The sequence below is a fragment of the Hippocampus comes genome, unplaced genomic scaffold, assembly GCF_001891065.2.
Source record: "Hippocampus comes isolate QL1 unplaced genomic scaffold, H_comes_QL1_v1.1 scaffold190, whole genome shotgun sequence".
Taxonomy (NCBI): domain Eukaryota; kingdom Metazoa; phylum Chordata; class Actinopteri; order Syngnathiformes; family Syngnathidae; genus Hippocampus; species Hippocampus comes.
In genome coordinates, this window is record NW_017805121.1 from 269,338 (window position 1) to 281,456 (window position 12,119).

The 12,119-nt window shown below is 51.0% G+C and overlaps 2 protein-coding genes across 2 annotated transcripts in view; both read left to right on the plus strand.

The window, feature by feature from the left end:
• The first annotated feature begins 6 nt into the window (after window positions 1-6).
• Window positions 7-5,887, plus strand: LOC109513451 (uncharacterized). The gene is made up of 13 exons (XM_019865941.1): window positions 7-222; window positions 455-504; window positions 620-694; window positions 853-912; window positions 992-1,102; window positions 1,189-1,299; window positions 1,386-1,496; window positions 1,582-1,641; window positions 1,722-1,895; window positions 2,725-2,955; window positions 3,465-5,058; window positions 5,392-5,475; window positions 5,582-5,887. Exons 3-13 carry the CDS (start codon window positions 638-640, stop codon window positions 5,809-5,811), a joined length of 2,823 nt encoding a protein of 940 aa, XP_019721500.1. The 5' UTR covers window positions 7-222; window positions 455-504; window positions 620-637; the 3' UTR covers window positions 5,812-5,887.
• A 3,160-nt stretch (window positions 5,888-9,047) lies between these two features.
• Window positions 9,048-12,119, plus strand: part of LOC109513440 (calcium/calmodulin-dependent protein kinase type II subunit delta-like) — a 17,395-nt gene continuing 14,323 nt past the window's right edge. Inside the window, exons 1-2 of the mRNA XM_019865929.1 lie at window positions 9,048-9,308; window positions 10,759-10,853. Of these exons, the coding sequence (XP_019721488.1) occupies window positions 9,247-9,308; window positions 10,759-10,853 (157 nt within the window). The 5' untranslated portion in view covers window positions 9,048-9,246. The remainder of the gene's footprint in view (window positions 9,309-10,758; window positions 10,854-12,119) is intronic.

Here is a 12,119-nt window from a genome sequence, read left to right on the forward strand (position 1 = left end):
CCTTTGACCCGCCGCAGCCGACGGGTGCCCGAGAAAAGCTGGGACCGCCGCAGGCTGCCCATCAAGCCCACGCGCCGCCACCCGCCTCTACGCAGCCCTCATTTCAGTCTCCCTCATCTCCGGGCTCTTTTCCGAGCATCAACCAAGTGTCTGCCACTCACAGCCAAACCTCATCGGCGCCCCCTGTGGCATCTCAGTGGATAGACCCGACGCAGTGCCGCGGTAATGTGACACTTTGTGTGGTTCTCCTTATTAGTCCATTCATGGATTAAACACTGTTTGTGAATTTTGGCGTTTCGCATCTTCAAAGAAATGAAGTTTTAAAAATTGCATCTTCAATGAATTATTCATGATTTCGGGGGGTTTGTTGTGCTCAAGTCACGACGTAATTATGGAGCAGTTGCTGTCAAAAAGGGTGGATGTCAAACTGCTAAATCCATTTTGTCCCCTGCAGCCTCCAATGAGTCTGCTCACGCCTACAACAATGCTGCCCTTCCAACAGCGGTGAGGAAAATGGCCGCCCTTTACCGTCATAGCAGCTCTCGGATTTCGGCCCGTGTTGCTTGGACGACAAATTCATCAAAGTTGCTTCTCTTTTTTTTTTTCTTCTCCTTTTAAGGGGCTGACAACACGCGCCATGGTTTTACATCAGCGGTCTCTCTTACTCAAGCAGCTGGCAGAGTTGGAGAAACTGGTGAGTGTCGCGCGTGCCTGTGTGGCGTCGGGCTGAAGAGTTCATCGGATTTTGTAATGTAGTCGAATGACATTTTTGAATTTATTTTTCCAAATTGGGGTCTGCTGTGAAAGACTCTTTGCAAATTCGTCTAACTCGTGTCGTCTCTTCCCATCCAGCTGGAATCGTTGCCTCCGGAGGACGACGTCTGCGTGAAGTTGCCCCTTTCGGCCCCCCAGGCAAATAAATGTTGATTTCATTGCCAAATGCCCCACGCGCACGGCATGTGGAATGATGTCTTAAGTGTCGTCTCTTCAGTCGCCGCTGTCTAGGGGCGAGTCGCCGCCGTGTCAACGCGAGCCAGTGCACAAAATGGAGGTGCCTCCGGAGGACGACGTCTGCGTGAAGTCGCCCCTTTCGGCCCCGCAGGCAAATAAATGTTGATTTCATTGCCAAATGCCCCACGCGCACGGCATGTGGAATGATGACTAAGTGTCGTCTCCGCGTCTCTTCAGTCGCCGCTGTCTAGGGGCGAGTCGCCGCCGTGTCAACGCGAGCCAGTGCACAAAATGGAGGTGCCTCCGGAGGACGACGTCTGCGTGAAGTCGCCCCTTTCGGCCCCGCAGGCAAATAAATGTTGATTTCATTGCCAAATGCCCCACGCGCACGGCATGTGGAATGATGACTAAGTGTCGTCTCCGCGTCTCTTCAGTCGCCGCTGTCTAGGGGCGAGTCGCCGCCGTGTCAACGCGAGCCAGTGCACAAAATGGAGGTGCCTCCGGAGGACGACGTCTGCGTGAAGTCGCCCCTTTCGGCGCCCCAGGCAAGTAAACGTTGATTTCATTGCCAAGTGCCCACGCGCACGGCATGTGGAATGATGTCTAAGTGTCGTCTCCGCGTCTCTTCAGTCACCTATGTCCACGGGCGAGTCGCCGCCGCATCAAAGCGAGGCAGCGCACAAAATCGAGGTGCGTTGTTCATCAGCATGTGCACGTTCTGATTCCGCGCTCACGTTCCGAGGCTTCGCTTTCTTTTCTTTTTTTGTCAGCCGGAGTGGTACGCGTCTTCAAACGGCGCGTCGCCGGCATCGCCGCCACAGCCGCCGACGCCACCGCAAGCGGCGCCCTCGGACAGCGAGCATTGCGAAAAGCCAGCATCCGGTGGCGAGCACGACGATGACGACGACTTGACGGATGACTCTGCGTGTGATCCAGCAGACCCTGTAAGTTGACACGTCGCACGTGTTAGTTCGTTTTTGGACGACTGCACTGCGTCAAACTGACGCCGGTTGCGAATATTTCCGTTGCTTTGTCGTGCTCCACTGAAGTGGAAAAATTTTGCAGTGTTAATAATTATTTGAACATGATTTATTCACTTTACAGCAGGAAAGGTGCATTTTGTGGAAGTGACTTTAATTTCTTATACGTAGAGATGAAAGGTTTGGAGTGATTATCAGAAACAAAATGATGACAGTTAGCGGTTTTACTGCAAGCATACAAAATAATTGAAGCAAAAGCAATAGATGCAAACAGTCTCCGAAAAAAGCAGACCTACGGTGGGTACCTCAACTTTTGTCATGTACTCTTTGTATTGCATCGACATATATTGTTTATCCTCTGCGTAGAATGACTCTATTCTTGCACCTTAGTTATGATGGTCTTTTTCTGTTTCATCATGAAAGCTACAGTTGGTGGGTTTGAAACCAATATGGATTTTATTTTTTTTTTGTTTGTTTTTTAAGACCGATTCCAATATTTGGCAAAACAAAATTCCGACAACTGATTAATTGGCCGATTGAATTTTTGGTGGGGGTAAATTGTGTCATTCCGATCAGTTTGTCTGGAGTGCAATGCAGTAGATTGCAATTATTCTTTCGAAAAGCACATGAGCCCCACATTTTTTGTGTGCTTTTGAAGTTGCAGTCACAGAGTGAAGGCATTTCCATTCCTTTGACCGGGGAAAGATCATTTGGTCTCGGGCCCAAGGCACCAATGAACAAATCACATCAACGGGCCTTTGTACTTGACTGCGACGCTGTCATCTTTCCCCAGGACGGCCGCTCTCCCGACTCGTCAGACCGCGGCTCCGTTTTCGTACCGAGCGACGACAGCGACGTGTCCGACGCGCTGTCGGACGTGGGAGAAGACCCCGTCCGCCCCTCGGGCGGATCCCCTCGTGGCCCCGCCATGTCGCTGCGCAGCAGGAAAAAGCCCGGCACGGCGTCCCTCGGCGCCCGGCCGCCGGACGCCGAGACGGAGTGGAGCCGCTTGAAGAGCGTCAAGGTGGGGTCGCTTTCAAATGACTTCAAATCGAGGAGACTTCGAGAAGCGTCAAGTCGAACCGACGACGATTCGGCAAAAGTAGCTTCCGTGCGGTCGCTGGACGAATACGTCCTCCGCATCCAATTAGGGCTGAGTAAATTCAAATGGACGTCGCAATATACAGTTGGAGAATATCCTTTGCACATTGCAAAAAAAACCAAACCCCTGCTTCATTTCGCTCGCTCGGTCGCTAGCCTTTCTTTTTTGAAATCCAACTCCTCTGGAGAGGAAAGAAAAACCCGGCGTGGTCACAGAAACGACCTTCTAACGCGAGCGCGTCCGGGGAGTTAAATTTCTGAATCGAATGTGGGAGGGTCGTCGCGGGACCATCGAGCTGCTTACCGACGGCCTCGTCCTGTCGTTTTTCAGCCGCACGTCCCGTGTGATTGAGAAACGCAGTCTCCGCATTTGTCGTTTCTTTGGGCACGTGGCTTACGAGGGACCTGCGCTTGCCTGCCTTTCCCATCAAGGTGCGCGCCATGAAACAAGGCCAGAAGAGCCGCAAGCGCGTTTCTCGGCGGAACCACTGCCTGTTTTGCTCCAAGGCCGTCATCAAGATGTCCAGGCACCTGCAGCACAGACACAGCCACAAGGCGCAAGTGTCCGCCGCCCTGCGCTTCCCCAAAGGCTCCCGGGAGAGGCAGCGGCTGTGGAACCAGCTCATCAAGGAGGGCAACTACGCGCACAACAAGCACGTGCTGAGGACCGGCCAGGGGCAGCTGGCGGCGCGGAAGAGGCCCCCCGAGACGGGCCAGGCGCAGGACTTCCTGCACTGCCTGTACTGCCGAGGCCTGTACATCAAGAAGAACGTGGCCTGCCACATGAAGCGCTGTCCCGAACGGCGCAGGAGGAAGAAAGAGGGCGAGCCCCCCGTGGGCAAGGAACGCGTGGAAACCCGCTGTGCCCTGGAGGCCATGGGCGAGCTGGACATCAGCGCCGGCTTCCGCGCCGTCCTCTCGCAGATGATCTACGACGACGTGACGCGCCTCGTCATCAGCGAGCCCGTCCTGCTGGGCTACGGCGAGGCCATGGCGGCGCAGTACGGCGCCGACGCCAAGCGGCAGGAGTACATGCGGCAGAACCTGCGGCAGATGGCTCGGCTGGTCCTGGAGGCCTGGAAGCGCACGCCGCTCAGGCGGCTGGAGGATTTCTTCCTCCCCGACAGCTTCCCGCACGTGGTGGCCGCCGTCAACGTCCTGGCCGGCTACGACCCGGCCGCCCGCACCTACAGCGCCCCCTCGCTGGCCATCAAGCTGGGCTACTCCCTCCAGAAGGTGTGCCGCGTCGTCCAGGAGAGGGCGCTGGAGCGCGGAGACTTCCGCCTGGCCGAGGCGGCCAAGAACTTCCTGCTGGTCTACAGGAAGGAGTGGGCCAAGACCATCTCCTCGGACGCCTTGTCGGTTCTGCGGAAGAGCAAAAGGAGCTCCGGGGAGGAAGTTCCGGACGCCCAGGACGTGAGGAGGCTCCACCTGCACGCCGAGAAGGTCCACCTCCTCGCCGAGGAGAAGCTCAGGCGGGAGCCCGCCGCCGAAACGTACGACGCGCTGGCCAGGGCCCTTCTGGCCCGAATAGTTCTGTTCAACAGGAGACGAAGCAGCGAGGTGTCCTCCTTGCCGCTCTCCGCCTTGAAGTCCGTCAAGGAGCCCGACCCGCGGGAGAACTCGGACTTGTTAGTGGGCGAGCTGGAGAGGAGCATGTGTCGAGTCTTCAGCAGGATGGAGATCCGCTCGGCCTGCGGCCGCATGGTCCCCGTGCTGCTCAAACCGGCTTTCCTGCCCGCGCTGGAGCTCCTGGCGCGGGTCCGCGAGGCTTGCGGCGTCCCCGCCCGGAACCCCTTCCTGTTCGGACGCGTGCACGCGCTCAGCGCCTACCGCGGCTCCGTCTGCGTGCAGACGTTGGTCAAAGACAGCGCGGTCCGAAAGCCCGAGGCGCTGACGTCGGCCGGCGTTCGCAAGCACCACGCCTCCATGTTGCAGCTCCTCAGCCTGGACCCCGCCGAGAGGGAGATGGTCCTGGGGCCCGGCAAGCAAGCGGAGAGCATTCGGGGCGACGTCCACCCTGGAGGTGAGGACCGGTCCGACTGGACTCTGATTGATGCCAAATGAGTACCGATGAGTTTTTAAAAAGAAAAAAAAACAAACGTGGGGTAACCTATCCTTCTTCTTCGCCGTTTTTTTGTGCTTTGGCGCCATCTTATGGTGCCAAGAAACTATGGCCAAGATGCAGGCGAGGAGCCTCGTTTCCACTTATGGCATCTGTCTGACAAATAACCATTTTTAGAAGTGAGCCGAGGAGCTTCGTTGACACAAAAGTGGAGCTTTTCCTTTATTTGCTTCAGATTTCTTTGTTGGATTGAATATTTGGATGTCCAACTAACATCCTCAATGATCCTTTTAGGCGCCAGGCAGCCCAGCGAGTCTGTCGGCGGTTTGTCCGGGACACGCTCGACCAAATCCGCAGCGGCCCGGCGGTCGCCGAAAGGTACAAAAGTCGGCGTGTGATCGCTTTTGCCGATGTCCTGACCAAGCTTCAAAGTGTCGAAGCTTAGTCGTCCGTCTGAGTTGTTCTCGCCCTTTGTCAAATTCAGTTGGTTCGCCGGCCAGCAAGCAGAAGTGGAGCGACTGCGAGGTCGCCGCCGTGGAGAGACACATGATGTCCCTCATCCGAGACCACAAGGTGCCGCAAAAGCTGGACTGTCTGCGGTGTCTGGAAGCCGAGCCGCGGGCCCTGAGCACGCGCTCCTGGAAGGGCATCAAGGACTACGTGAGGAACCGGATCACCGCCCTCAAAAGACAAGCCAAGCCCCCCAAGCGCTGATGACTCTGGAGTAATTTCGCACACTTATCTTTGGTTTTCCAGCTGTAATTCTTTATAAATAGTTCCAAGCCTTGGCTATTGTCTCACATTGTCATTTTCCCGCTTAGTGTCGGTAGCTTGCAAAAATTCCACTTGAGTAGTGAAACCCCCCCAAATAATTGACGCCCACCCGCAACCGTGTTTGTGATTGCATCAGATCTTAAAAAAAAAAAAAACGCAGCTGCTCTGTGCGAAGTGGGCGATGGCAGGCGAGGAGCTCCTGCAGCGTCGCCCGGTGGAGGACAAGAACCCCAACGCCGGCTCATCTTACGCCGACTTCCTCTACCACCCGCACGTCAACTCCGTGCGCGCACTGCGCTGACCCGCAAACACACACGACGAGCCAACGTTTAATGACTCTTGGCTTGATTTATTGACTCTTCTTTCACGAGTTTGTGTGAGTCGGAAGCACAGTGGGATGACTGAGGAGAACTGGTCTGACTGGAAAGGATTTCCATCATTGTTGAGATGTAATTATGGCTCACAGATAACCTGTTGGCACGGAGACTTTGTCACATCTCGGCCGGTTGACTGTAACACACTTGACTTTGGAGTCAGCCTATCCTCCATGAAGCGTCTCCAGTGGGTCCAAAATGCCGCTGCTCGCCGGTGGACCGGTACTCGTAAGAGGGAGCGCATCACTCCCTTCACTGGATCATTTTGGAGTTCTTTAGAAGATCCTGTGATTTGTTTCCAAATCTTGAAATGGCCTCGCCCCCACCTGACCCCTCGAAGCTCCCCGCCCGGTGCCTCAGCCAGGCGCTATTCGAGGTACCGAAAACTAAGCGGAGGCCCAGAGGAGACCGAGGCTTTTGCGTTGCCGCTCCCTCTCTTTGGAATGAACGTTCGGCAAGCCCCCTCGCGCTGCCCGTCTTTCAAAGTCATTTTTAGTCCTTGGCTTTTGACTCAGCCTGAGACTGGATTTTTGTCGGACTGTTTTTGTGCTTGCTACTGACCATGGCTATTCATTGATTGTTTTTGCTCCATGCGCTTTGTAGACGGCGGTGGTTGTTTGAAAGTGCTCTCGAAATACACTTGAGTTGAGTTGTGGCTTGTTTTGGATTTCTCTCGGCTTGAAAACCAGAAGCTGCTTGAGAGCTGCCTGCGCCAGGAAATGGGGCAAATCGCCTTTCAAAGTAACGTGCAAATGGGGTAAGGATGATGAAAGGGAGTCAGGGTGTCACATCATGACCTCACTCCCAGGTTCAGGTTTTGCTATGGATGAAGGTTTCAAATGAGGGCTCCGTGGCCGGTTTGTTCTTCCTTCTATTCATCGCATCCTTGTTACCCTCCTTCCATTCTTCGGTCTTGTTCTTTTTATTTCCTCCGATTTTCCTGTCTTCCCTTCCTTCCTTTCCTCGACCCAGCCTACCTTCCTTGCATTTTCACTGAGTGTCAAGTACAGTTGGAGAGAAAATGAAATACCTTTCGGACTTTTAAATGCAGTTTCAAGTTTAATTCTCTTCGGTTCCAAACGAACAAGTTCAAAAGCTACAATGCAGACTCGGTTTTTCAAATTCAAATTAAACAATAGAAATTTAGGCACCGAGCGATTATTGCACAGCGTTGTTCAAATATCCAACCGCTAACCCCCCGCGTCAACAAAAGAATTTCGGGCCATGAAAAATAGCCATTTGGGGGCCAGCAAATTCAATTTAGCTAGGGGCCTCGATTTGGTTTGGGGCCGGCTCTGAGTTTAATGATAGAAATTCATCAATTTCAAATACAGTATAAATGGCTGAAAATCAGTTTCTGGTGGCACATATTTCAGCTCATTGCCCTTGACCTCTCTTTTCTTCACTTAAAAAAATCCTCAAACCGGTGATGAACATTTAATATCCGTTTCTATGAAAGATGTGAGCGGCAAAAAAAAAAAAGATCAGTTCCAACTTTGGCTCATCCTGCATACACTGAGAAACAAGAGGTGAGTCCAGGGTTAAAACCTCATAATCATTCCTATTATTACTAACAAGTAAGCCTTGTTTATTTAAAGTATACGTTTCTTTTTTCATTTACATTTAAAAATGTAAACTTAAGAAAAAAGTGAACGTGTGGAAAAAATAAATACTCTTATTTTGACATATTTGTAAGTCGGGACCGGAAGTGAGCCTTCGTTTCGCAAGGCTGTCTTGACGAAAATGCCTGGTCGAGCGAGCAGCTGTCAAACCGAAAGGGGCGTGGAGAGAGAGAGAGAGAGAGAGAAAGAAAGACCTTCCGTGCTCTGTTCGGTGTTTCCCCATCAAACCTCGACCTCGCCACTTTCTCCGGTGCCGGACGACTTGATTTTTGTTTGTTTGGTTGTTTGTATTTTTTGATACTGGGCGGACCTGTTGTGGTTTATTCCCCCCTCCCCCTTCCCCTCACCGGCTGACAGACAACATTTGACCGGAGGAAGAAGAAGGAGAAGCGGGAAACATGGCCACGACGACCTGTACAAGATTCACGGACGAGTATCAGCTCTACGAGGAGCTTGGCAAGTGAGTCGAACCGGACACAGCCTTCGGAGCCCGGCGACCGTCGCGTCCCACGCGCCGCTATTGCACAGCGTTGTTCAAATATCCAACCGCTAACCCCCCGCGTCAACAAAAGAATTTCGGGCCATGAAAAATAGCCATTTGGGGGCCAGCAAATTCAATTTAGCTAGGGGCCTCGATTTGGTTTGGGGCCGGCTCTGAGTTTAATGATAGAAATTCATCAATTTCAAATACAGTATAAATGGCTGAAAATCAGTTTCTGGTGGCACATATTTCAGCTCATTGCCCTTGACCTCTCTTTTCTTCACTTAAAAAAATCCTCAAACCGGTGATGAACATTTAATATCCGTTTCTATGAAAGATGTGAGCGGCAAAAAAAAAAAAGATCAGTTCCAACTTTGGCTCATCCTGCATACACTGAGAAACAAGAGGTGAGTCCAGGGTTAAAACCTCATAATCATTCCTATTATTACTAACAAGTAAGCCTTGTTTATTTAAAGTATACGTTTCTTTTTTCATTTACATTTAAAAATGTAAACTTAAGAAAAAAGTGAACGTGTGGAAAAAATAAATACTCTTATTTTGACATATTTGTAAGTCGGGACCGGAAGTGAGCCTTCGTTTCGCAAGGCTGTCTTGACGAAAATGCCTGGTCGAGCGAGCAGCTGTCAAACCGAAAGGGGCGTGGAGAGAGAGAGAGAGAGAGAGAAAGAAAGACCTTGAATGCTCTGTTCGGTGTTTCCCCATCAAACCTCGACCTCGCCACTTTCTCCGGTGCCGGACGACTTGATTTTTGTTTGTTTGGTTGTTTGTATTTTTTGATACTGGGCGGACCTGTTGTGGTTTATTCCCCCCTCCCCCTTCCCCTCACCGGCTGACAGACAACATTTGACCGGAGGAAGAAGAAGGAGAAGCGGGAAACATGGCCACGACGACCTGTACAAGATTCACGGACGAGTATCAGCTCTACGAGGAGCTTGGCAAGTGAGTCGAACCGGACACAGCCTTCGGAGCCCGGCGACCGTCGCGTCCCACGCGCCGCCGCGGCGCGGGGGCTGGCCGGAAACGACGGTCGCCGAGCTCCGGGGCCGCGCGGCCAGTCTCGGCTTGGGCGTGCGTGTGGCGAAGTGAGCGCGGTTGTTGTTGTTTTTTTTTTTTATGTCTGAGCGCGCGCGCGCACATGGATTGGCCAAGTGAATGACAGTTTGGAAAAATGTCAACAATGGACCAGTGCGGCGGCACGAAATACTGTGTGTGGTACGACTGCTCCTAGTTTAAGTCCTCACCACAAGTTGCGAGGAAATGATGCTTCTCTTTCTATGTGTCCCAATTTATTTTCAAATATCTTTTTCACCTCGCACATTCGACTATTTTCATAGAAATGATTTTGCCCCTCAAAAGTATCCTATCATTTCACGGAAAATATTTGACCTTTCTCAAAAAGATGTGCCAGCACGCTCTAGCATATCGATGATGTTTTTTATCACCTTTTTATAGAAAATATGACTTTTTGGGACAGTGTAACACTTTATCCCTGACAAATATGCGATTTATCATCGAAAATGCGATGCCTTTTATCGAAAGTTCTTTTTTTTTTCTTTTATAAAACTTTTTTTTTTGAATTGACAGTATAAGACTTTTTTTCACTCTTACTCACTTAGATTCCTTTACATCAGCGGTCCCCAAACTTTTTCCTGTGAGGGCCGCATAAGGTTTCGCTTCTGTGATGGGGGGCCGGGGTCATTCTGGAACAGAAAAAGGGTGACCGCAAGAGTACGGAAATGTAAAAATGGATTGTTTTCCAGAAACCCACACAAAATGAAGCCGCCTCTTGACAGATGAGACTGACAGACGTTTCTTTGCGCTGAAAGAAACAAAAACAAAAACATCGTTTGTCCACTTTGGTTTAAATACCCCGCATTCTATTGTTCTCTTACCGAATCTTTTCGCCATGATCCCGTTCTCTGAGAGAGGGGCCGGTTTCGGATTTTTTTTTCTGGCGTTGCCAGATAACGGCACAGAAAGATGCACCAAATGTCACCTTATTGTATCTGTGTTTATGAAATAGTTACTAATTAATAGTTAATAATGAAAACGGTTCAGAACTAAGGAACATTTTATTGCAAAAGCCCAACTTTGTGATCAAATACAAATCCACATCGATGAAAAATAAATCAAAATACTCTGTGGTATTTTCAGGGGGCCGGACCAAATGCGGAGGCGGGCCGGATCCGGCCCGCGGGCCGTAGTTTGGGGACCACTGCTTTACATTGAAAATATTCAACTCTTCGATTTTCAAAAGAATATCCAACGTAACAGTTTTTTTTCGGAGAAATTTTGACTTCTCTGAAATAGGGAAATAGTGTCTTTTTGCCAATAAATAGAGTGCATCATGTTTTAGAGTTGGTTTGTTTGTTTGTTTGTTTGTCTTCAGGGGCGCTATCTCAGTGGTGCGTCGATGCGTGAAGCTGTGCACGGGGCAGGAGCACGCGGCCAAAATCATCAACACCAAAAAGTTATCCGCCAGAGGTAACAACTTGCCGTCACCTTTTCTAGTTTTGTCGCACTGAGGCCATTTTAGCTTCCCGGAGTTCGTCCAGATGTTCGTTTTTTTGGGGGGGACGGGGTTATGGATTTTGAAGTTGGATTTGTTTGTGCAACAATGGTCCAACATGAAGGACAAGGTTGACGAATACTGGCTGGAATGAGGAAAGTGGTTCCGTGCCGTAGTGGTGGAGGTGAGAGCCAAGCCAGCCAAAGCACTGCTGACTGTGGGAGTCTCCTTTTTGTGCCTGGGAGGGGAGGACCGGGGCCTCTTCGGCTTCTCCTTTTTTTGCCCGCCTCGGAACTTGCCTTTCCTACCCGAGCCGAGCCAAATGAGCATGAAAAGTACTCGGAGGATAAGGACGGTTTGAGTGGTCCCAATGCGTGGCAGTGGCGCCCGGATGCAAGCTTTCGGCGCTCATTGGCATCGGTTGCTCCCGATCAACCTCCCGACTCGGCTCAGCAGTACTCGCCGCCTTGGAAGTGGCCCGATGTCGCTCCCACGTTGGCCCCGAGATGCCAAAATTGGAACTCGACCTTGATTTTGACCTCGATTTCATGCGACAGATTGGCCTTCTCCCGACTTGCTCACACCGAGCTTCCCTTAACCTGACGAAATGCCGTCAGTTTTTTTTTTTATTTTCTGATGAAAACTTTTCGTTTCAAGGACATTTAAGGCGGAAGTCAATGTGTATGATTTATATATTGCTGATTCTTATGAGTTAGATCTGATTGTTTTCCTAAAATGTCATTTGACGCTACGTGTATATATAACACACCTTTCTGTTCGAACGATGGTCTTTTAAAAGCACTCCTTCTTTTCCGCTGATGTAGACCACCGACGTACGTTTCTGTATTTTCTTCCCTCGTTTGAATAAGCACGCTACTTCTAGATTCTGCTTAATTAGCGACCCAATTTTGTCCTCCGTTTTGTGTCAATGTTCTCATTTCACGTACGTGTGTGTGTGTGTGTGTCAATAGAGAGAGAGAGAGTGAGCGCAAGCCAATTTGACTTCGGTGAATGGAAACCAAGTACGTCTCAGCAATTGTCTTTGCTCCTTTTGGACGATTGCGTTCCGTGTCACGTGTTTGTCTCGCTTGTCAAGCGACCGCGATGTTGCGATGCCCCATGTGAGCGATCCGGTCTGATTAGTCAATAGCGGCTCTCATCAAGTGCATTTTTCCAGCTGCCAATAAAAGGCCTTCGCTAGTGTAGGCCGCCAATGTGAGCGAACAGCAGTACACCCCCCC

Excerpts from the sequence above, each read along its gene's own strand:
- LOC109513451 (XM_019865941.1), top strand. The coding sequence starts at position 638 with ATGGTTTTACATCAGCGGTCTCTCTTACTCAAGCAGCTGGCAGAGTTG. Across the intron at positions 1,300-1,385 it reads CGCCCCTTTCGGCCCCGCAG|TCGCCGCTGTCTAGGGGCGA; the intron begins GCAAATAAATGT and ends GCGTCTCTTCAG. Across the intron at positions 1,642-1,721 it reads AGGCAGCGCACAAAATCGAG|CCGGAGTGGTACGCGTCTTC; the intron begins GTGCGTTGTTCA and ends TTTTTTTGTCAG.